Source organism: Aspergillus affinis (genome assembly GCF_023601865.1).
Source record: "Aspergillus affinis strain CMG 70 chromosome Unknown NODE_111_length_120642_cov_87_870800, whole genome shotgun sequence".
NCBI classification, from domain to species: domain Eukaryota; kingdom Fungi; phylum Ascomycota; class Eurotiomycetes; order Eurotiales; family Aspergillaceae; genus Aspergillus; species Aspergillus affinis.
Genome location: NW_026515892.1, coordinates 97,943 through 120,642, shown reverse-complemented (window position 1 = coordinate 120,642; position 22,700 = coordinate 97,943). Strand labels below are relative to the sequence as shown.

Below are 22,700 nucleotides of genomic sequence, written 5' to 3'. Positions count from 1 at the left end.
GATCCCGGCCTAGGCGCCATTTTTGCAAGGCCTAGATATGGATCTCTGCTAACAGCTTATTCCTCATTCTGACTTTTGTCTTCAGCTTGCTGCTGCTTATCCAGGTTACCAGCTATCAACTAGTAACTAGATTTACAGCAGCCCATATAAGCATCCCAGCCTGTTATGGTACACAGTAGGTTACGTGTCACCAAGGCAAGTACGCCAAACGCGCCAAGAAGCCGCGTGTGGAGTACGCGCCCGGAAACGCGTACACAACTAAAATACCCCTTTTCCCCGAGGCTGGGGGAGCGCAGCGGGGGTAAAGCGCAGACGTCAAGTCACTCATGTGTCACGGTGCAAGCTGACACTGCCTGAGGCACCAACCGTCCAGAACTCATGGGCTCTGTACGAGTCTGCTGGGCCCCTGGCCACCCACAAATACCTGAGAATGAGGCAGCTGATCAAGCTGCAAAGAAGGGTGCTGCCATGGATCCTCCCCCTTCAAGTAAGCACTCGTACGCCTCGCTAGGGCGGCGGGCTAAGGCAGATGTCATGACTGCTCTTCAAAGATACTGGCAATCCTCGGCCCCTCAATCCTATCAAGGACTCTGGATTACCAACTTCCCTAGAAGCCCTACAGAGCTAAAGCTCCCAAGGCCGTTTCTAGCACGGATCCTGGCTGCTCGTACGGGCCACGGAGACTTTGCAGCCTATCACGAACGATTCAATCATGAAGATGCCTATCTTTTCTGCCGCTGCGGTACAAGAAAGACTACACTACACTTCCTCTTCTGCCCGCATAGCAAAGAGGCGCCTGCCCCGACCTCCAGGTTCCCCTTCTGACATAATCCCCTACTTGCTTGGCACCCCAAAAGGCGCAACCGAGCTAGCTGTGTGGGTTTCAGAAACTCGTTTCTTTGAAGATATATGCACTCGGCATACACTACCTCAGCTAGACTGTGACGGTCTACAAAGGAGCTTAGTAAAAGACAAGTTTGTTTATGACTCGTAGTCAAGGAATTTTCCCATGGAGAGAAAAGGCTATCTAGGAGCGAGGATCCAGGACCTCTATGTATTGCCTGAGGCTCCGCCTCAGGCAGGAATGCATCCAGGAAGGTTCATCCATACCGGGAAGTTCCTTGGCTCAGGAAGTGACAATCCGGAAAGTTCCCTGATTTCAAGAGGTAACACCTCAGGCCCCCTTGTGATGCGGAATAAAAGTCGGACCGAGGATAGCGAGGTTGTGGCTGGAACTGATTTACTGCCTTCCTATTCTGTTTTAAAAAACATTTAGTTGAGTGAAGCTGCTTCGTGGGAATGAACGCCCTCAGTGTTGGTGGTGCAGGTAGGGGCATGATCGCTAGGAAGGCATCAGATTGTAGAGACTAGTTAAGGATCTTTTTCGGAAATTTTGGTGTTCACCGAGACATTTTTTGGAATGAAGAAGATCAAATTTTGGTTCCTCACAGATGTTGTTCAATAGCTGTGTTTGAATGCCTGCGAGGAGCAGATGTCCATACTAGTACTCATGAACATAGGCAGAACAAGGCCGGGAAGCAAAAAAGGGGGAAGGAGGGTCTTTTCACACTGGAGAAATCGCCTCACGGCGGAGTAAAAGGATCCGTTAGCACAATTGTGTGTCATATCGATGATGCCACCCCTTTGTTGAGTGGGCAAACCCAGATGATCGGTGAAAAGCGCCAGAAGGGAAAATAGACACTGGTATAGCTCTAGTGTGATTTGTTTTATTGAGGCTACCCTAGTCAGGCTACTCGCCCCTCTGCTTAGGTCGACTCAGTGAGCAAAAAGCGGCGAGAGGTGAGCATTAAAACGTAAAGACCAAGTGTCTGAACTGTGTAGAAAATCCGGTACGTATGCCCCTTGCCTTCTATTCGTGACCGGATTCTAACAGCTCCATAGTGGTTTCAAGGTCAAACATGGGGCGAATACCTTGGTGAAACACTTAGCGCAATGCTCGGACAGCTTGCCAGAAATAGGCAGAGCCCTGTGCGTGACCAAGAGGTGTTCATTGTTGGTTTGTACGGCCCTTATCTCTACATTGCTCGTGGATTCTTTACTGCCGCCACTATCGCCAGGGTGCATACCAAAGGATGTGCAGAAGGCGAGACCACGGAGTTGAAGTTCACTCGAAACTATGATCTACGCTAGAAGGCGGGCTTGATGGCTGCGATGCGGGCTCTGACTAGGTTATTCCGGCACCTATGTAGTGGAAATGCAAAGGTTGGCGGGATGAAGAAGCGTCGAGGGCACCACGGGAACTGCTAGCACTCCTACTCTTGAATCTTATGGAGTGCAGTAGGAGACTTCGAAAACTTTTCCAGGATTCATTGATGCGAAAGTTCCTCTACTGTATGAGGACCGGGATTTGAATAGAGAATTTTCTTGCTCTGCGGATGAACTCCACCTGAGCACGCCACCACGGCAATATCATTTCCATCGCATCCTGTGTATATTCCGCAGTCCTTGACGCGAGAACATGATATTCTGCGCCAGCTGATCCTGATGAAACCTTGTCACAAAGCATTGTAGTTTGCTGCCTGGTTGACTGACCCAGTTTTCCAGGTCCGCAGGAGATGATCCTTATCGGCATGGATATCCGCAGAGAAAGAACCATGGTTATGGCTTGCTGAACAAGGAAATCGTCCTGTCTATCGTACACTCAACCAAGCCCAGTGTGTCAATGTATGTAGCCCCTGAACCACAAACTTCTTCACCTTACTCCGTAGTCGGCAAGACGGACATGGCCTGCAAATTAGTTCTTATCTGATCGTGCTAGGCCTGCCGATCGCACTTAGCCGACGTTGACTTTTGTCATGTCGGTAGCTGTTTCGAGGGATGGCGTGAGAAGTTCAAGAACAAAGTTTGGTTAGACATGCCGATGTCAAGTTTAGCTTCTTCTGTCACCAAGTTAGTTTACAACTCCGTAGTTAGGTTGAGACTTAGGAGACACGATACTGAACGTTAGTTCGCGGACATGACAGCATATTAGGAAATGACGGTGCTGATCTCGGATGAGAAAAGAACCTGGGAAATTCCAAACCGAAGTGGATCATAATGTCATTGTTGGGGTGCCAAAGAAAACCTGGTTGAGAGGAATCGTCGGGGAAAAGGAATGGAAAGGAGAGAAGGGGGAAGCCGTGGAAAAGAGAGCCGCCGAGAGTCGGCCCATTGATGCCTGAGGCGGGAATCCCCCCAGTGCTGCCTCAGGTGTCGATTCACTGCCCCAGGCAACCCGTGAACGCGTGGACAAACATCGTCCAACCTCAAATCGACCAGCCTCTCCAATCCTCTCCATCTCCCAGCCCACTCTGGTCCCACTACAGCCCTGCTTGCCTCCACACATCCCACCGTTGATCTCAACTGTTGATTGTTTACCGCCCTCATTATCCCACCTGGGCTTGTTGTGAAACTTGTGATAGCGATGGACGTCGAAGTTGGAACGCTCAGTTATCGGCCGGATGAGCTAGTTTCGCCGGCTCTTGTTTTGGCTCGCCTTTTTCTGATGACCGGCGGTGCTTAGTCTCGCCGGGGCTGGCATGCTCCGGACCAGCGATCATTGCTGCACATGGAAATCCAAGCGGCAATGTCTAAACTTTGAGTCTATTCCTGTCCCCACACCGTCGACTCATCGTTACCCGATCATCCATCTCCTCTTCGCTCTCAGTCGAGACCCCGAGTACGGAGAGTACGGAGTAGACACGGTTCGCTCTCCACTGGTCCTCGGATGCAATTCCTGTGTCGCACTGTGATGAGAACGCGTAACGCCTTTCATGCAGGTAATCTGGAACCAAGGCGTTTTCTTGATCACAGTGTGCGCGGATGAAAGAAAAGATTGGGCTGGCAAACCATGAACAATGCGTTGTCTGCAGCAGGATTTCTTGTTTCCTTCCATAACACGCCAGAGCTAGCTACATCATGCTGGAGCTGTATTACTGATTGGGTGCAGATTATCAGTGAGATTTATCTCACCCCACATGATCTGCGATAGTTCTCACGGAAGCGACTGGTCCTGAGACACATGCTGTTTGGGATCTCCTGGGAGACAAGTCTAGAATTATGCACTGCTGACACACGGTCGGTCCTTTTGCCACTGGGGAAATTCTGAGGCTGGTTGGACGTCATAGAAATAAGCATATCTTCGTGATATATTGCGACAGCTGATGCAAGCCCTGCGGTAACCACCACTACCGTGGGTCCATGGCCATTGCTATCGCCACCGCAACACCTTGTAAACAACGAAACTGGAGAGATCGTCGACCTTGTCGATCCACTGGCTTGTCCGGCGGTTGGGCTCAAATCAACCTTGTGACTTTACTGGTTAGCGCCGACTAACTCCTGCTGGCATGCTCTGCAACAAGCTTTGACATTGGCTGTCACAGAAACTGGCATGGTGGTCTATGCCCCTGGCTAGCGCAGGTCCAAGGAAAACGTCTTACCGACCTTCACGCCGTAGGTCCCACTCGGTGCCGACTATGACCTTCCAATCAATTGCAGAACCTGTACCTTGCGCGACCTGGAACCACAGGGATCAACACACTCTGCTTCCCCGGCGGTATCTGGATAGACGGCAAGAAAAAATTTAGCGGCTGGTCGAAAGATCGTCAATATACCGTCACGGAATGGGCTTTGCCCGTCCAGCTCACAATATTTAATGGCTTCGATATCCGGCTCAGAATTTCTCTTTTCCTCCAGAGCATTTAAACAACAAGTCTCAGACTATCTCTTTTCTCTTATTATCTACTCTTCAGTATGAAGTTCACCTCCATTGCCATTGCTGGCCTTGCCGGCTACGCCACAGCCATGCCAGCTTTTAACTTCTTCCCTGGTCCTCCTCCCCCTCCTGCTTCCAGCTCGCTGCCTCCTCCCCCTCCTCCTAGCGAGACTCCTTCTGTGGTAGCCAGACAATTCCCTCCTGGCCCGCCTCCTCCCAGCGGCACCCCCAGCGGTCCTCCTCTACCACCTCCGAGTGAGACGCCCTCCGCTGTTCCTTACGAGAAGCGCCAGTTCGAGGGAGTTCCTCCTCCGCCTCCCAGTGGCACCCCCAGCGGTACTCCGCCTCCCCCTAGCGGCACCCCTAGTGGTCCTCCTCCCCCTCCGAGCGCATCTCCGACCTTCGCTCCCCTCGAGAACCGCCAGTTCGAGGGCGTGTCTCCCCCGCCTCCTTCCGGCACTCCCAGTGGATCCCCTCCTCCCCCTCCTAGCGCTACTCCCAGCGATGCCGTGTTTGAGAAGCGCCAGTTCGAAGGAGTCCCCCCTCCGCCTCCCAGTGGTACCCCTAGCGGACCTCCTCCCCCTCCTCCCAGCGGCACTCCCAGCGGACCCCCTCCTCCCCCGTCCGCCTCTGCTACGCCTTTTTTTTAGATGAAGCGCGGAATAGTCGGACTTCCCAGTCAGACTGGCTCTTGACTGGCCATCCTATGGAACGATAGCCATGCTGGCGCTTGGTCCATGCGGATTGTCCGAACTTTCGCTGATCTTGGATCGATTATGTCAGTCACAGACCGGGTCGTTCTTGGTCGCATTGTCTCATAGGCGTTAATTATTACGGAGGGTTGGATGGGATCAATGGCGATATGCTGAAATTATGTCTTGTATTTACTGTGTCATGTACTTATGTCTCTCGTTTGATGTCTTATACACTAGATAGAACTGATGAATTCAACATCATAAAACTTCAATGCCTCCATGTGTTCCACTGTCCTTCCAAGAGTACTGTCTAGACCCTCCGGGTGCAGAAAGATTCACTAGCCGCATGAGGAAGGTTCGGCCTAGACACGTGCCTGGAAACCGCAGACTTCACCTACTACTCATACGCCTCTCGCATGAGAAAGACGTTCACCCTTTATCATTCAGATGAGCCAAACACCTAGTCCGGTTATCAACACGAATAGTGAATACATAGTACTATCTATACTATCTATACTATCATCATATCCAACACACCATCAACTCTTCCACTGGTTTCTATATCGGAGTTGACCTCATCGTGACACATTCCACCCGACCAGTTAGGATTTACGGAATCACTGAGCCTCCAAAGTTGGCACTGTGAGTCTCACGCTCTAGAGGAATGAACGCCCAATGACTACACAGTTACATTTCTTGTGAATGACAATTGATGCAGATTTCCTCCCAACAACCTTCTTCGAGTCCTGCCTTTCAACTCACTCCACGAGAGAACGAAACATATCAACGAACAACAAAAGAATCTACCACCATGACCATGGAACCTTTCTTTTGCTGTCGCCTCTCTATCTGAGTAATTTTCTGGCTGTTATTGCGTATTTGCAGGTGGGCTCTACTCAGGTTCGGCGTGGGTTGCGAGTGAAAAACCGTCTTTGAATAAAGTTATTCAATGATTGCTGTACCGTTAAAACCTGTTGTACATCTCGTTTTAAACCGACAGGTTAATCTGTCGCGTTTAGTATGAACCCTGGGGGTTACCCAGGTACTTTTTTGTAGAATGTCGAGGATCTAAATTAATAGATAATACCAACGAACAGTGGGTTTACTAGAACTATTGAGCCTCTATGGCTGGCACTATAAGTGACGCGTTCTCGAAGGGGATGAACGCATAGTGACTACACATTTACATTACTTGTTGACCAGCCCGAAATACTGATGCAGATTTTCTTTCACCAACAACATCCCTCGCATTCCATCATTTCTCTCACTGCTCGCACACAAGGAATAAACGAACAGAAAAAACCAAACAATCATCATGGGTTCATTCTCTGCGGACGAAAAGCCCTTAAAGCTATACCCATCGTCGACTGACACTTCTTCCGACCAAGCTCAAGGACTTCTGGACCGTCTTGAGAGAATGAAAGAAAACGCAGAAAAACTGGATGCGAACAGATATCGAGAGGATAAGCAGATAATCCGAGAAATTCTGAGAGATGTTCGGGCCCTTCATTGGCGTGATTTAAAATCGAGTCGGGGAAATGTCGAAGAGGATAGACCTCCCTCCTGCCAGTGTTTGCCTTTTTGCGGAAATGCGATCAGCAGAAGACTGCGAACATGCCGCGACTTCCTAGAATTTCAGAGGGTCAAACATCAGTTCATTCTTTTGTGTTGGCTGTGCCTTTGGTGTGCATGGCAGTTGGAGAAATGAGGTGCGACAACAGGGGCTTGAAGGAAGATAACAATGGTTTTTTCTATTTCTTTTTCTTTTGGCTTATAGTTGCTTTCTTTTGATCCATGATTCCTGCTCATTACTTGGACTGGCCTATCCTTTGGCCCATCTTTGTTGGCCGCTATAGCTGGTTTACATGTGGGCTGTACCGATGTCGCACGTGGGATGTGGTTGAGGATGTCTTTGAGAATTGGATTGCTCTGTGTTTGCTGTACGATCAAACATGTGGTACACCTCATTTATAATCGACATGCTGATCTGTAACTTGTGGCATTGGACACACCGGATGAAGGAAATTATTATCTCTTACGGGTTACCCAAGTAGTCCTTAATATGATGTCGTGGATCCAAATTGAGCGGCAGCTATCCAAACCTCAAAAGCGTCCCCAACACCCAGTAGAGAATCTATGGCTATCAATTCATTATCCCATCATAAGTATTTACTCTATCACCCTGCATGTCGCGCATTAGCCAATGAGTACACCCAGCATGTTTCAGTCTTTTGTATAGCCAATTCTCTGGATCTCCATGCCCAAATCCCGCGAAGGCAATTGATGGAGACACGATTCCGTAGCACTTGAAGTGCTTCGAGCCCAAATGGCTTGTGGAATAGTTCAGGTGTCCATCCCATCATGCAAGGGGCACCAACACGGCACATGCACAGGCATCCCGGATTCTCGGACCATGCCTTTCCAACATCTAGCTGAGATCACCACCACACAATCAATCGACCGGCCTCAGAGCATAAAACCTCACAGGCAACAAGCCCAACCGTCTGGGAAACCCCAACTGCAGCTCCGTCGACACGACCCGCATGTTCGCCTCCTCAAACAACTCCAAAAATTTCTCATGCGACCTCGTCACACTACTATCCTCCTCATCATAGACATCCCCCTCCTGAACCTCCGTCGTCGTATTCTCCTTCACAATCATAACCCCATTTGTCGACAGACTCCTCCGACATCGCTCTATAAATTTCAACAGCTGCTCATCCGTCAAGTGTCCCGCACACCACTGCACCCAGACAAGATCATAATCGTGCTCCGGACACCAACTCTCCAACCCAGTCGTATACACCTCCCCTTTCACCGCACCTTCTCCACCTCGATCTTTCCGCAGCACACGCGAAAACTTCTCCACCGGCTCAACGGCATCCACGACATCGCAGACCTCGCATAGAAACCCATCCGTGACGCGCCCGATGCCCGCGCCGCAGTCTACCCCGCGAGGAAGCTTGAGGTTCTTGTCCGAGGGGATCGAAAGAAGGCGTTTCGTTCTGGTGAGAAATGACTTGGACCCTTGTAGGTCTATGCGTGATACTTGTGGGAATCCGCCGAGCATGCCGTCTACCGTCGCGGGGACGTCGCTCCAGTAGGCGATTGAATGGGCATGGTCGATGTTCGAGTCGGGAGGGGGACTCGATGTAGTACTAGTATTTGTTGTGTCGTGGCCATTAGGGAAATCTGGGGTTGATGATCGTGAAGAAAGCATTATGACTGACTGGGTAGGAGGAGGGGGGAAAGAGGAGGAGGGTTGTTCTCCGACTAGGGAGTAGAAATTTGAAAGATTGAGAAACTTCAGAGCGAGCGAATGGGTCGAATGATGTCAGTGCAGGGCGAAATGGACCCTGGTGCCTGGACACGTGATCAGCAAATAGTGTGGGAAGCGATGGATAGCTTGTGTATTGGGTGGCCGGTGCGGCCACCTAGTTATCTAAGATATCTAGCTTAACTAACTAACTAACTAACTAACTAGTTAACTAACTAGTTAACCTGATAAGTGATGGCTAAGTGAGGTCGAACCCCAGGGCCGGCGAAAGGGTACGTCCCTATGCCCCCTATGCTCCGACAATTAGATGTGGTGCCTGAGAACAATTGCATTCAGACACTGAGCTAGCCTAGAATAGGTAGATAGTGGGTCTTTGCTGAATCTCACCACGTGATCCGGATATGGTTTCCGGGGAGTTTATTCACATTTTGACGTTCCTTCTTGAGCATCTCCTATTATTTACAGTCTGTTTGATGATGTTTTTGCTGATACTTTAGCTAAGTGCGGCCGATTTGTGACTACAATACAGGGCTAAATACCTTTATCAGAAAAAGTGGGTCTACCAAGCTTTTCCACCACTAGAGCCGTTCGACCGATCCAGTCGAACCCACCTCACTTCCGCGTCGAAAGAGCCGAATTGGGCAGATACAAAGGCATGGAGTCCTCCCAAATCGAGTCCGTCAAGACCTGCTTATTCGAGCCATCGGCATCCATGACCATGATCTGACCATACGGCTGGAAAGTGTTGTCGTACAGGGCACATTCATACTGGAACCCGAACATGCCGGTCGAATAAATGATGCGACCATCGTGCGACCAGACGGCATGCGCATCGTTTGCGCCGCTGCTGGTCAAAATACGCAGGTCGGTGCCGTCTGGACGGATCGTGCAGACCTCATAATTCGTCGGGTCGGTCTTGCGCGTGAACACGATTCGTTCGCCGTCGGGGGAGAAGAACGGCAGGTTATCCCATTCGGTGGTCAAAACGGTGATTTTGCGGGTCTCGAGGTCCAGAACTCGGAGGCCGAGCTGTGACTGCGCACCCTTGGCCGACTGAGTGCCCCAGACGCGGAAGACGACTTTCTTGCCGTCGTGCGAAAAACTGGGAAAGCCGGAGTTGATGGCCGTGCTGTTGGCGCTAAGGTCGGAGGTGCTGTTCGTGAGGACCTCCGTGTAGGACCCGTTGGCTGTGGCTCGGATCAACCAGCCGCCGTAGGCACCGCGCTGTGTGAACCAAGACCCCAGGCCGAAGACGAGCCATTCACCGTCCGGGGACCAGGATGGTTGGAAAGCGCCGGCAAGACCTTGTGCATTCTGTCCGGTGTTGATCATGTCGTTGTCGAGGGCGTCGTAGATGAGTTTCAGGTTGTCGGCGGAGGGAGTCATGGTGACGACGGACGAGTTGCCGAGTTGTTTCTGGGTGATGGCGAGCTGGTTTTGCATTGAGAGTTGGGGGAAGACGTCGGTGAAGCGGTACTCCCAGTCTGCATCCCAGCTGTAGAGCTTCTTCTCCATCGGTCGTTGGTCCCATCCGATTTTTTCGTAGACGACCTTCTTGCCGTCAGGGGACCAGGCGGGTGTACGGATCGTGCTGCTGTTAATGTATCCGCCGTTCGTGGTGAAGATACCCTCCTTGTCTCCACCCTTGATCAAGTATCCGATCTCGTTCTTGTTGATGTACTGCGGGTAGATCTTGACGCCAGTTCCTCCCATTTCCTCCTTGATGTCGGATCCAGTCTTAAAGTCAACCGAGACCAAGGTTGAGTTGGCCGAGGCGACGGATTCAGGACGGTGCGCATCCCACGTAGTGCCTCGAGTCATTTGGTAGTATAGAATACGCTTGCCGTCGGGCGACCACTTTGGCGAACCCAAAGCATACCCTTTCTTAGTGACGATCTGGCGGAAGTCCGATCCATCCGGCCGGATGACATATATCGACAGCTCCTGAGTATGTTCCCAACCGCTAAGACCCATGTATGTCTCATCTCCATGTCCATCCCAATCGACGTTGCGGTCCGACGAGAAAGCAATCCACTGACCATCCGGCGACCAGGAAGGACGGAAATACCCGTTCATGAGGGACGCATTGCCGGCCGTAGTAGGTGTATCTGTGAGGTTCCATTTCTTTCCCGTCTCAATATCCAACACCCAGATATTCGCCTTGTAACCGTTAGCCGTCGAGGCGTAGGCAGCCAGACTTCCATTCGGCGATAGGACCACCGAGTCCTCAACCGAAGGTGTCGCAACCAATTCCTCGAGATCCGATCCGTTCGTTCGAACCCGGTAGATATCGGAGTTTCCGTCTCCGTTTCTCTCGCCAGTAAATGAAATCCATTTTCCGTCGGGTGAGAACTCAGCATGGTATTCGTAGACCGGGTCGGAGAGGAGAGGGCGTTCGTTACTGCCATCAGCATTGGCGATGTATAGTTGCGAGGTACCAGGAGCGATTCTGTTCATAAGAAGCACACCCTTCTTGTCGTCGGAAGTGGGTAGATCGCGCGGCGGGAGGGGATGAGGGATGGATGAGGAATCAACATCGCGGGCCATCTGCTGTGCATATGGACAGAGAGCAAGGGCGGAGGGAGCCAAAACGCCCAGACTAAAAGCCGTAGAAAAATGCATTGTGTTCAATCCGTGGTCGACCTAAATGTGAGGGACAATCGGATAGCACTTCAAATCCACGGCCGTTTCGCGTTCGACACAGAAGAACCTCGAATGCACGAGACGAGCCAGTACTTATACCTGCGAAAATCCTCACCCCTTTCGACAATTGACTCCTTTAGCCGGCCATCCTCCACTGAGCAGAGAGCGAAAAACAAGCCAGCAATAACCATCAGACCATCAGTCGTCCACAAGCAATCTCGCCTCGGAAGATAAGATCCACATCGCGAAACGTCCGAGACAACGAACCCTGCCAAATCCCACCCGCCCAGAGACCATGTAACATGAAGAAAATTAGTCTTGGACAGCGCGGTGGAGAAACAGGCGAGAGGCATTTATTATCTGATAATCAGACCTCCATCTCTTCGGGGCTGCAGTGGGTCCGCTCGGACTTAATTCTCTTATCTGATCGTAACCTCGGGCGTAACCACTGCATACAGTTTAGTCTGGCAACAAACAGGCTGAATTCCTGCTCTGCAGAGATTAATTTTCCTCCCAATAGGCCTTGTTGAAGATATTGCCAAGCGTGACGGTGCAGGAAGCGATATTGGGATCTTCCTGGGTGTGTGGGAGTCGAGGTCGAGTCGGCTGACTTGGTGGCCGGAGGCGTCCGGATAAGCGAATGTCCCCGGGGGTGGACGAGAGGAAAGGGTTCATAAAGCCGTGTCTTTTCGATGTCCAGAATCCCTGTTTGCCGTCTTAGTGGATTTATAACAGGTGATATAAGGTATCTGACCTGCTCAAGCGTGAAAGAAGCACAGGACATCTGCTCCGAGAGGAAAAACTTCGTTGCTGTAATTGCCAACCATTCTGTTAACCATAGGTTATAGCGCTCGGCCCGAGCTGGCCGTGTTGAACAAGCTTTAGGGCAAAGTGCCTCTCGTAATTGTGCCAAGTTTCGAATGGTCTAAGCCTTGAGAAAATGATTCAGTTGGCCGATTATAGCCGTTGTTAGGGAATGGAGAGCAAGAACCTTTAGCTTCTCATTAAAGTCGCCCGAATAATGTGAAATCGATGAGAATTAACCTACACTCATTACCAGGTTACCGGCTTGTGGAATTGGCCGCCGGGACACTGGGGTTTTCGCGACGGAGAACCTGGGAAAGCATGAGATGAGAAGGAATGGTGAAAGTAAATTCTCAGCCGGATAATTTTTTTATTTATTTAAAAAATCAATTAGTTTCAAATAGAGATGTATTATCCTGAGTCAATGTCTAATTCCCAATGTGGAATTCTTCTGAAACGGCCCGATCATGCTTCAAATAATATGGCCAGGATTTGTTCTGCAATACTTGACTTCCTTTAGCAGTCAACCTCGGCATTCTCATCGACGCTGATATTCAAAGTTTCCAAATTTGTGCGAGCGAAACAATCCCGTCTGCATCTATCCTCAAGCCTTGATCAACCCACTAGGCTCTTGTGCTTTGGTGATCGTCTTGGGCCACACAGATGGCCCTATAACTTGAGAGTGGTGTCAGATGTTGGGGTTGAACTCCACGACTCAAATCATCATCATTGCTTCATAATGTGCAGCCATATATCAGTGGAAACATTTATAGTAAACTAATAAAGCTTCTCAGTAGCTAGTATGGTAGCTCGTTACAGTTTAAAACCATTGACCTGTCTCATGACTATAGGTAGTAAACGGGCTGTACACAGCAAGGTAAGCCCCCCTGCATTGGCATTTGAACATCTCTTGTGCATTCCGAGTCACGAAGGCGACCGTTGGTACCAACACCAGCTGACTAGGCGAATCACTTTATACCTCATTGGTTTTGAGCTGTGCACATTATGACAACGTCATAAAGGAGTCTGTGTGCGATGGCAGGGGAAAACAACAGCAGCTATCTGTCTTCTTTGGTCTAGTCACGCGATTTCAAGGAATCATATGGGTGTTTCGACTCAGAGCATACCCTTCTTATTTGCAAGATTTAGCTCGCGGAAGCACGGCGAACTACACCGTAGGTAGGTAGCCGACTGTTTTACGGAGTAGGAGCTAACTATAGCAGTCGCGTGGATGCCAAGCAACCGAGCAACAGGCAGGAACCCAGATCGAGTAATCTCGATTGCAAATTGTATGACTTCAGTGCCATCCACCGATCAAGGCGATCCATGCCAATTCTTCTCGGATCCTTACAGTGGCGTTGTCCCCACTTTGAAACCGGAAAAGTGGAATGTCGATGACATTAGGAGCAATACGAGGGGCCGATCTGACCGATGGCAAGTTAATCTCCCGATTCATTGGATGCATCACATTTTATGAATGCTTGGCAGAATATCTGAGCGCCAGGAGGATGGTTACGCTGACGCCACAAGTGGAACTCGGTCCCATCAGAGGGGATCAACCCTGAAAAATCAATCGTCTTCTTTTTTGCTACTGGGTATCTCGTATTTCTTAAACAAGATCATATTAGGCGAGTGTAGCTAAAGAATAGAACATCATCTAAGCGGATGTTTAATTCCTCACGTACGACTTAACCTAGGCAGAATTGGTAGAGACTAGGTATCACTGAGAAATTTCACCTATCCCAACTTTGACAGTCCCACGACAGATATCTATATAATGAACTTCGACTACTCGGTCCGAAGAGACGTCAAGAACTTCACCGAAATGAGATTCCCTCAGAAGGTATAAATCTGGCCAAATGCGAGGAGTTTAACGAAATTAGAAGCTCACGCTAAGCACGCTTGTCTCACTAACTAACGGGTAAGCAAGGAGTCAAGGACACAGAGCACAGACTCATAGAGTCGTGCCCCTGGCCTCCTCAACCGGGTCTTGTGACGTAGTTGCCGCAGCGATCGAAACGCCCTTAGAAAGCTGGCTCTCATTAGGGCTAACGGAGCGGGAGGTATGAGATCATCGTCAAAATTACCGCCGATTTAGTTCGCCAAGACTGAAATATTTAAACAAGCAATACCTCTTGATTGGGGAAATAAGATCCGCTCATAGCCAAGTACTAAAAGTAGCAGTAGACTTTTTTTTCTTTCTACTGCACTTGTCTGTTGCAACTGTCATAATATGGCTCTAAGGCTCAGTTCACAACGGTCAAGCGCACTGTCAGCACAGGGTGAAGTTGCGGCAGACGCGTCCCGATATGCTCACAGAACTTCGTCTTCAGCGCGCAACAGAGACTACGATAGGGTATGAGACTCAAATGCAACTTATCGATTACACTCTGACTTTCCGTAAAGTATCCCGGGGAGGAGGACTTTTCGACAACCAACGGATATGTCGGCGGAGATGATATTCCAGGGCATGTGCTGGCCCCTATGATATCGAATAATATGGATTATCATAATCCAGTTAGCTTATCTTCTGTCTCAGCCATTCTATCCAACCTCGCCTTCACTAACCATTACACCGATCTAGCATCCAAATTTACCTTCGTTCACCGAGCTTTTCGGTGAGCTTGTCCAGGAACACACACAGGCTCCTATTCCGATTCCCAACCACGATGACGACGACGAAGACATGAACAGTGTAAGTTTTACTCTCAGGCTACAGATACGTTTAGTTAATGTAGTTTTCCGTGCGACCAGACAAACGGAGGAAGTGGCTATGCAGAAAGCTTTATGGACACACACTCCCTGACCTCGAGCATTCTCGATTATCAGTATGAGAATGGACGACGGTATCCAAGTAACCGAACGGTATATTTATTGATGCTATCTTCATTTGAGAAATGCTAACTGGATGTTTAGGGAGATTATATGTATTTTTAGCATCTATTCCAAGGTCTGAAACTGTCTAACTGAAGTAGGATGCCCAATGATGAAGTCGAACAAGAACGCCTAGATTTGGTATGTATTAACAAGAATTAAAAAACCAAAAGAAAGAAAGAAAGAAAAAGAAAAAAGAAAACCCCGATTCCTTCGTGCTGATAGCGTGTAGGTGCACCATATGTAAGACGCACACGATATAATTTACCGTCAACATACTTATCACCACAAACCCACTAGATACCTGATGTTGATGAAAGGAAAGCTCTTCAATGCGCCAGTAGAAAATCCCCAGAAAGTACTGGATCTAGGGACGGGGACAGGAAACTGGGCGATCGATTTCGCGGAGTACGATAGAATCTGGCTTGGGTTACCAATGACATCCAGCTGATCGTTAAAACCAGCGAGTTCCCCGGCACACATATTGTCGGCAACGATATCAGCCCCATCCAGCCCTCATGGACACCCCCGAACGTCGACTTCTTCGTAGATGACTTCGAAAGTGACTGGCTAGAGAAACTAGATACTTACGATTTCGTGCACTCCCGAAACCTTGCAGGGTAGATATTTTCCATCTACTTCCCATAGTCCACCCGCTTACATGATATCCAGATGCGTCATGGACTGGCCTCGCCTTGTCCGACAAGCTTACACACACCTCAGGCCGGGCGGATACATCGAACTCCAGGAAAGCGCCGTATGGGGCTGGAGCGACGACGGCTCTCTCACTGATGGCTCGCCTATCATGCAATACCTGGTGGCACTCGACGATGCCGGGCAAAGGATAGGCAGAGAGCTAAACATCTACCAACACTTGACACGATGGCTGATTGACTGTGGCTTCGAGGATGTGCACGAGGCGACGTATTTTCTTCCGTTCTCGCCGTGGCCCGAGGACCCTAATTTGAAGGAAATCGGCAAAGTACAGGCGGTTATGGTTCAGGATGCCATCGAGGCTTATGGGCTGCGATTGTGTACGCAGGTCCTGAGCTGGAGTCCGGACCAGACCAAGATCTTGCAGGGGCTGGTGAGGGAGCAGCTGAAGAACCCGAGATTGCATTCGTATACAAAGATGTAAGTCTGGCGTATCTTAGTTCGTGATGGCGATATTTGCTGACGCTATTGCTGTCGATAGCCGAGTAGTTTATGGAAGAAAGCCCTTTCATTAACAGCCCTAATCCATCCCCTCTTTTCGTTTGTCACACTGGATTATCTTGTTACTCATTATTGCAAGTGTATAGAATTGCTTTTGTGAAAAGTTGGTTTCTTGCTATTTATAAAAACACACTAGGTCTTGATTTGTAAATAATCTAAATGGCTGTTCATTCTAGATTCTAAACTATGTGACCTTCAAACGAGCCCTGTGCTAGCATTCAGCTTTTTGATTTAGTCATTAGTGCTTGTTCTGGGACCATGGACATCATTTTATGCTTCCGTTGCATGGCTCAAAATATGCCATGCACAAGGCTTGTTTGCTCCCAACACAAAGCATTTCTTGTAGAAATAAATTTTCGCTGCTGATATAGTAAAACTAAACTACCTTTCTGGCAATCAGCAAATTACAGTGTAGATTTCCACCTGTCGGGGCTGCTGCCTTCAGGACAGAAGAGAGGTGCCTAGGGCGGTCAAGGGAAATGATCTTCGGATTTGAAGTTTCCCACGAACGGCTTCAAGTCTTCAACTCCTTCCATCCATCTAAGTATGCAAGCCACCTCTGGTACCGCTTCTCTATACACAATTTTGCCTCAAGAGGGTCTTCTTGTTCACCCTTTACTATGGACCCCTCGGCATCTGGATATAGTAGGATGTCAGTTGGAAGACATCAGTACCTTGCCAGCAGTGTCCGATCCAGGCGAATACGTCGCAGGCCTACATCGCGCTACAAAAGCCGACACGGAACACGATTTACATATGCAAGTGGAGCGCTTTGCCAAGAGTTGTGCATCTCGCGTGAAACTGTTTAATGTGATCAATATCCTGGACCGTGACGGTAGCCCGTTCACGACACATCGGCATGCAGCACGCCAGAACCCTGCGCGCATAGTTTGGCTTAAGTGAAATTTTCTATAACTAGCAAGAATACCACCTTTTATTTCGCGCGTAAAGCTATCGATCGGCCTCATTGCATGACTTTTTATCGCCGACCACCAGCCACCCAGCCCGAGCAGCGTGCTTCAGACCCCTTGATAGGATACCTGAATTACTACGACATCACCCAATGCCGCCGAAAAATACTTCAGCACCGACGGTATCGGCGCCGGGGACCTCAAATCCCGGGAAATGGCGTACCTGACAAAAATCTATTTCGCGTAGCCCCGCAGGATTGGACGACTGATCCATATTTGGTTTGTGTTTTGTTATCTCTCGGACCTTCAATAACGGCTGCCTAATCGGCTCCCTGAAACTGAATATACTGTATGTCTGGGCTTGTTTCGCTCTATCTCCTTCTGCCGGAATCACAGTCTAACTAGGTATTATCAAGTCCCGTCTGCTAGTGACAAATGCTTCCGACACCGAGTTCATTTACCTTTATGAAGCGCAGATCACCTCTGAGATTCTTAGCTTCCTTGATAATCCGACTACTGCTAGCTCTGTGCGTTGGCCGACAATCCAGCGGAGAAAGATACCGTTTAAGCCTTTTGGATCTTTCAAGCATCGGCTTGAAGATGCATTGCTAAAACCAAGATACCCACAGGGTTGTAACTCATTGCAGCCAGACGTTGCTTCTAACACAGCTGCCAGCCTGAAACGACATAGCGAAACAGAAAGTGACCATCGCCATTCACTCAGGTGAAAACTTTGAACGGATGAGAAGGGTTGCAATGTCAACCAACGGTGACAGATTTGCTTGATTTGGATTACATCAGCAACAATCATGCCCATGGGCTACTGTGATATCGCATTATTCAGGATAAACCTTGAATGGCCCTCTTGCCGAACCTTTTCCGAGTTGTTTGAACAGAAGATGGTAATATTCTTCAAGGTGCCATCAGAGAGCTAGAAAGCTATTATGAGTAGATCTACAGAAAATTCATATTCTAGCTACTTCCAAAGGCTTTTTTTGTGGAAGTCTGGTTCACAAGAGGAGTGTCAAATGGGACGGTTACTTATCTAGGTAGTACAGCCATAGGTATAGCTGTGCGTGTTAGTGCTCGTGAAAGGCATTTGTCTCACGTTCAGGCACATGGGAAAACATATGTAATTAAAACGACTAGGAATGAATTGGTTGCTGGAAATTTTCAGCGTGAATTTCGCCTCGACTTCTTGATCTGGGATAGCGGCCAACCACCCACGCATACACAACACGTCCTTCTCTCACTTTCACTCACCTTCACCTGTCGCTCCACCCATCGCTGATCTCCTACGAGAGAATCAGCAATCTAGGTACTGTCTTCCATCAGATCCTTCCATGATAACGATGAATCCTTGACATCACGCTAACACATCAACAGCGACGGGTGTGTAGACCCTACGTCTACACTGACATCGCGTCATATCACCTCAGCCCACCGCAAGACCAACGCTTGAGCGTCAATTGCTTCGCCATGGACCTGCCCGACGTGGATGAAAGGATATACCACGAATTCGGGTCTAACTTGCGTTATCGGGTCGACAAACCCCACGAATGGAACGTCGAGGGTTACAAAGGCTCGCGACGTTTTCGCAGCCGACGTTGGACCAGGCAGTGCATCCGGGAAATGAAACCAGAAGACTTGGAGCATCTTGAATCGTACATCAACCTGCAGCTGAAGCTCGATCTGGAGGTCCAGCGCCTTGCGGCTTTCATCCACAAGCGACGCGCTCTGCAGGCGTCCCTTGACAAATCCTCGAAGAAAAAGCTGCCCAAAGACGAAGTCAAAGCCGAGGTCGCTGCTATCCAGAAGCAATTGGAAGACCTAAAGATTGAAACCCAGCCTGCGCGCGATGTCATTTGGCACACGTCCTGCTCGATCTTTCTCAGCCTCGCAGAGTTCCCTGCGGGAGATCTCAAAGACCGTCTGGCGGAGCCTCACGCCGACAACAACTGGGCCTTTTTGCACTGCAAGGCAAGAGGCGGGTGCTGTCGTTATGACTGCAAATGCTGCTCAAAGCCCAGAGAGGGTCTTGATATCCAGGGGGTTGGACACTGTACCTCGGCCTGCTTTTGCTGCGAGGAGAGACGCGGAACTCATATTGATACTTCGAATGGCGATCCACAGGGAATGGAAATGAAGGTCTCCAAGCTGGGTGAGAGCAGGGAGTGTGTTGGTCTGGTGGATGTGTTCATCGGCCTGGTCAAAACTGGTTATGCGCCTCTCCCAAAGCCAAAACCTACTCATTGGTGGATGGCTGGTTATGATCCTATCCCGAGAATTATGAGGGGCTTCCGATGATTTTTTTTTTTTTTTTTTTTCATTTTCCAAGGAATGTGAATCCAGATGTACATGATGTCAAGATAGGAGCGCACTGGTCACTAGGGAGTAGGTGACAGAAGTCGACTCATCGGATAGATTAATAAATACGATCCGTGAAACCAGGCTACAGATTTCATAGTTCAGAGTGACTCACCTCTAACCAACCTTATAAGTACTAGCGAATAAAAAATACTCCTAGGCAACAGTTCTGTTGCTACTTCGTCATACTCGATGATCTGTGGTTGCGGCTGTGAGTCAACCAACGTGGATCAGCATAAGCACTAGAAGGAAACTACCGACAAACCACCACCCCACTCGATCTACTACTAAAAAGGATCACTTATCTCGCAACGAAAACTCTGGTCCAAACTTCTCTGTATTCTGATATAATCAACACAATATGTCTGTATCACGCTTCAAATCAGGTGTATACTTTACGTCGCCCGAAGATGGCAACGAACAAGGTAAACGGCCTTCTCAATCCTCTCATTTCCCACTTCTCTCGGTCTCTATCCACGTCAACATCGAGAGCAACATCTCTGCCTCGACTATCACGCAAAAATACACGAACCAATCTTCCTCTCCAGCTGAGCATACCAAATACCTCTTTCCTATCTACGACGGCTCCGCCGTCACGTCCTTCAAATGTTGGATCGGCAAAGACAAATTGCTCGAAGGAGCCGTGAAGGCAAAACAGCAGGCTCGCAAGGAGTTCGCAGAAGCCATCTCAAAACACAAAGCGGCAGTTCTCGTCGAAGAGCTGACCCCTGAGATCTTCGAAGCGAATCTCGGCAACATTCCCAGCCAGACAGACGTGACTGTGGAGATCACCCTAGCTACGCAGCTGAAGGGCGATCAAACGACTAGCGCCACCACCTTGACCATCCCCACGAGCGTGGCCCCAAGATATGGATACCAACCAGCGGGGTATACTCATCCCGAGACCGCGAGTACAGCCGCGGTGGCAGGAGATGATGCGCTTCACATTAACGTGCAGGTTTCCATGCTTGAGCAAATCAGGAAGATCGAGTCTCAGACCCATACGATATCGGTAACTATAGGACCCGAGACCGGTGTCTTTGACCCCTGCAAAGCAAGCGCTTCTCTCGCTGGACGCTCCGCAGTCCTAGAGAAGGACTTTGTTCTTACAATTCTGTCCAATTCGAAGGAATGGATGGTGTCTCGAGCTATAGCGGTGCCGCAGCCGGATTCCAATAAATCGACTATTGCACTGTCACTGAGCCCTGGTGACTTGTTCCGAAAGAAGTTCAGCCCCGATAACTTCACTGGAGAAGTGATTTTCGTGGCCGACCGCTCTGGGTCCATGAATAACGAGATGCCCGCGCTGCGAGACGCAATGAATGTCTTTCTACGAAGCCTTCCAGATCAGTGCTCGTTCAACATCCTGTCGTTCGGATCCCGGTTTTCTTATCTGTGGGAAGCCGCCCAGCCGTATAATCAAGAGATTCTCGACCAGGCTACTAGCCATGTTGATTCATTTGAAGCTGACTTTGGTGGCACCAAGATTCTGCGTGCATTGGAAAGCATCCCAAAAAACTTCAACAAGCGCGCCGACGTACCCACTAATGTGATTGTACTAACGGACGGAGAGACATGGGACGTGGAGAAGGTGATCGAGTTCGTCACAAGAACCGCATCAGATCCAGAGATGAGCATCCGGTTCTTTGCACTGGGCATTGGAAACCAAGTCTCGCATCGACTGGTCCAGGGCATCGGCTTGCGCGGTGGTGGAAGTGCCGAGGTCATCAGTGACACGAGGTCGTCTTTGGTCTGGCAGGGGAGGATGATTCAGATGCTGAAGAATGCGTTGACGCCATCTCGCCTGCGGTGTTCGATTAGCTTTGACGGATTGGCGCAGAACGGTAACGGATGGCTTCAGGCGCCTCATTCGATTCCACCTCTGAACGCCTTTTCCCATCTCACGATCTACTACGTGCTAGATCGTGAAATTGAGAAGATACCAGACACTGTAACCATAACAGCAGTCACAGAAGACGAAACAACTCTGACCGCACAGTTGGTCATTCATAGAAGCAACATTTCAAGCACCCATCACCTCGCCGCGAAGGCTTTCATGAATGACTACGAGACCGGTCAAAGCTGGCTTCATGCAAAACATGAATCCCTTCTAGCAAGCGACCAGGATGCGTTCAACCAGATCCTTGAGCATGAGGCCCAAGAAATAGGCATCAGATGGTCCATTCCTAGTAGATGGACCAGTTATGTTGCCGTCGACCGCACGTCTCAAGAAGACCATGAAACATCCCTTGAGGCAGCCGAGCGAGACGAATCGCTTCATAGTCTGGAAGATGAATCCGATGAAGACATGGGCTTTGGGCTGTACGACGGCACCTCACCTACTGCCTATGGTTCCCCACAATTTTGCCCTACCTCGCCATCGTTCAGTGGTGGCGCTTCGCCCAACTTTGCTCCCTCGCCACCTTCCAGGACGAGAGGTGGCGGTGGAGCACGTCGAATGTTGGACACAGGGACTCCGTCTTCTCCCCCGGCTGCCCCAAGCGTGATGGGTTGTTTTGGGGGTGGACGGATTGCCACAGGCGGTGCCAGGTCTGGTGGTGTAGACAGCCGAATGATGTTCACCCCATCATCACCTTCCTATTCGCCTTCTTCCCCTCAATATATGCCAACAAGCCCGGTTGGTGGTTTCAGCGGATTCAGACCTAAAAAAGCAAAGAAAAGCAAGGTTGCATCTCGAAAGTTGAGCGAACCAGCGGAAGATAGCAAAGAGCCCTCAGATCCTGAGCTCACTCTTTCCAAGGTTCTTTATCTCCAAGCGGCGAATGGAGATATGAGAGTTGAAGGCAGTGATATCGAAGCTTTACTTGTGGCGGAGTTTCAGCCGAAGGTTCTAGAGAATATGAGCAGTTTGCTGGCCTCTTTTTCGGTGAAACTCGACACCACAGAGCGAACCTTCTTGTTGAATGTTTTGGCTGTTGTTTATGTGGCCGTCAAATGCGTGGAGTCGAAGGGGCTGTGGGAGATGCAGATCACAAAGGCACGAAGATATCTGAAAAAGCGACTGGACGAGGCCGCAGTTGGTATAGACTCTAAAGCATCATTAGAACAGTTGGAGAGCATGGGTCAACAAGGACTTGTGCAGAAGTGATTGCTTAGTGTGCTTTTGTTCTGATCACTTCAATTTTGCTCCTTTTGTTCTCTTATTCTCGCACTGGTCTTTTCCATTTTGACACCTTTTT

The 22,700-nt window shown here is 49.5% G+C and overlaps 7 protein-coding genes across 7 annotated transcripts; 5 read left to right on the top strand and 2 right to left on the bottom strand.

Moving 5' to 3' along the window:
- Window positions 1-378: 378 nt before the first annotated feature.
- Window positions 379-2,151, top strand: KD926_000633 (uncharacterized protein; the record flags this gene model as incomplete). The annotated part of the gene is made up of 3 exons (XM_053104436.1): window positions 379-742; window positions 1,843-1,850; window positions 1,903-2,151. The coding sequence occupies 3 exons, from the start codon at window positions 379-381 to the stop codon at window positions 2,149-2,151; spliced, it is 621 nt and encodes a 206-aa protein (XP_052952327.1).
- A 2,601-nt stretch (window positions 2,152-4,752) lies between these two features.
- On the top strand, window positions 4,753-5,364 carry KD926_000632 (uncharacterized protein; the record flags this gene model as incomplete). The annotated part of the gene is made up of 1 exon (XM_053104434.1): window positions 4,753-5,364. The coding sequence occupies one exon, from the start codon at window positions 4,753-4,755 to the stop codon at window positions 5,362-5,364; it is 612 nt and encodes a 203-aa protein (XP_052952326.1).
- Window positions 5,365-7,861: 2,497 nt separating this feature from the next.
- KD926_000631 (uncharacterized protein) lies at window positions 7,862-8,629 on the bottom strand (the record flags this gene model as incomplete). The annotated part of the gene is made up of 1 exon (XM_053104433.1): window positions 7,862-8,629. The coding sequence occupies one exon, from the start codon at window positions 8,627-8,629 to the stop codon at window positions 7,862-7,864; it is 768 nt and encodes a 255-aa protein (XP_052952325.1).
- Window positions 8,630-9,298: 669 nt separating this feature from the next.
- On the bottom strand, window positions 9,299-11,308 carry KD926_000630 (TolB family protein; the record flags this gene model as incomplete). Its single annotated transcript, XM_053104432.1, has 1 exon — window positions 9,299-11,308. One exon carries the CDS (start codon window positions 11,306-11,308, stop codon window positions 9,299-9,301), a length of 2,010 nt encoding a protein of 669 aa, XP_052952324.1.
- A 3,058-nt stretch (window positions 11,309-14,366) lies between these two features.
- Window positions 14,367-17,125, top strand: KD926_000629 (class I SAM-dependent methyltransferase; the record flags this gene model as incomplete). The annotated part of the gene is made up of 11 exons (XM_053104431.1): window positions 14,367-14,489; window positions 14,540-14,605; window positions 14,718-14,828; window positions 14,888-14,998; window positions 15,050-15,060; window positions 15,109-15,148; window positions 15,240-15,250; window positions 15,308-15,415; window positions 15,472-15,627; window positions 15,680-16,141; window positions 16,894-17,125. 11 exons carry the CDS (start codon window positions 14,367-14,369, stop codon window positions 17,123-17,125), a joined length of 1,431 nt encoding a protein of 476 aa, XP_052952323.1.
- Window positions 17,126-18,612: 1,487 nt separating this feature from the next.
- On the top strand, window positions 18,613-19,440 carry KD926_000628 (uncharacterized protein; the record flags this gene model as incomplete). The annotated part of the gene is made up of 1 exon (XM_053104430.1): window positions 18,613-19,440. The coding sequence occupies one exon, from the start codon at window positions 18,613-18,615 to the stop codon at window positions 19,438-19,440; it is 828 nt and encodes a 275-aa protein (XP_052952322.1).
- Window positions 19,441-19,861: 421 nt separating this feature from the next.
- KD926_000627 (VIT and vWA domain-containing protein) lies at window positions 19,862-22,609 on the top strand (the record flags this gene model as incomplete). The annotated part of the gene is made up of 1 exon (XM_053104429.1): window positions 19,862-22,609. The coding sequence occupies one exon, from the start codon at window positions 19,862-19,864 to the stop codon at window positions 22,607-22,609; it is 2,748 nt and encodes a 915-aa protein (XP_052952321.1).
- Window positions 22,610-22,700: the final 91 nt, after the last annotated feature.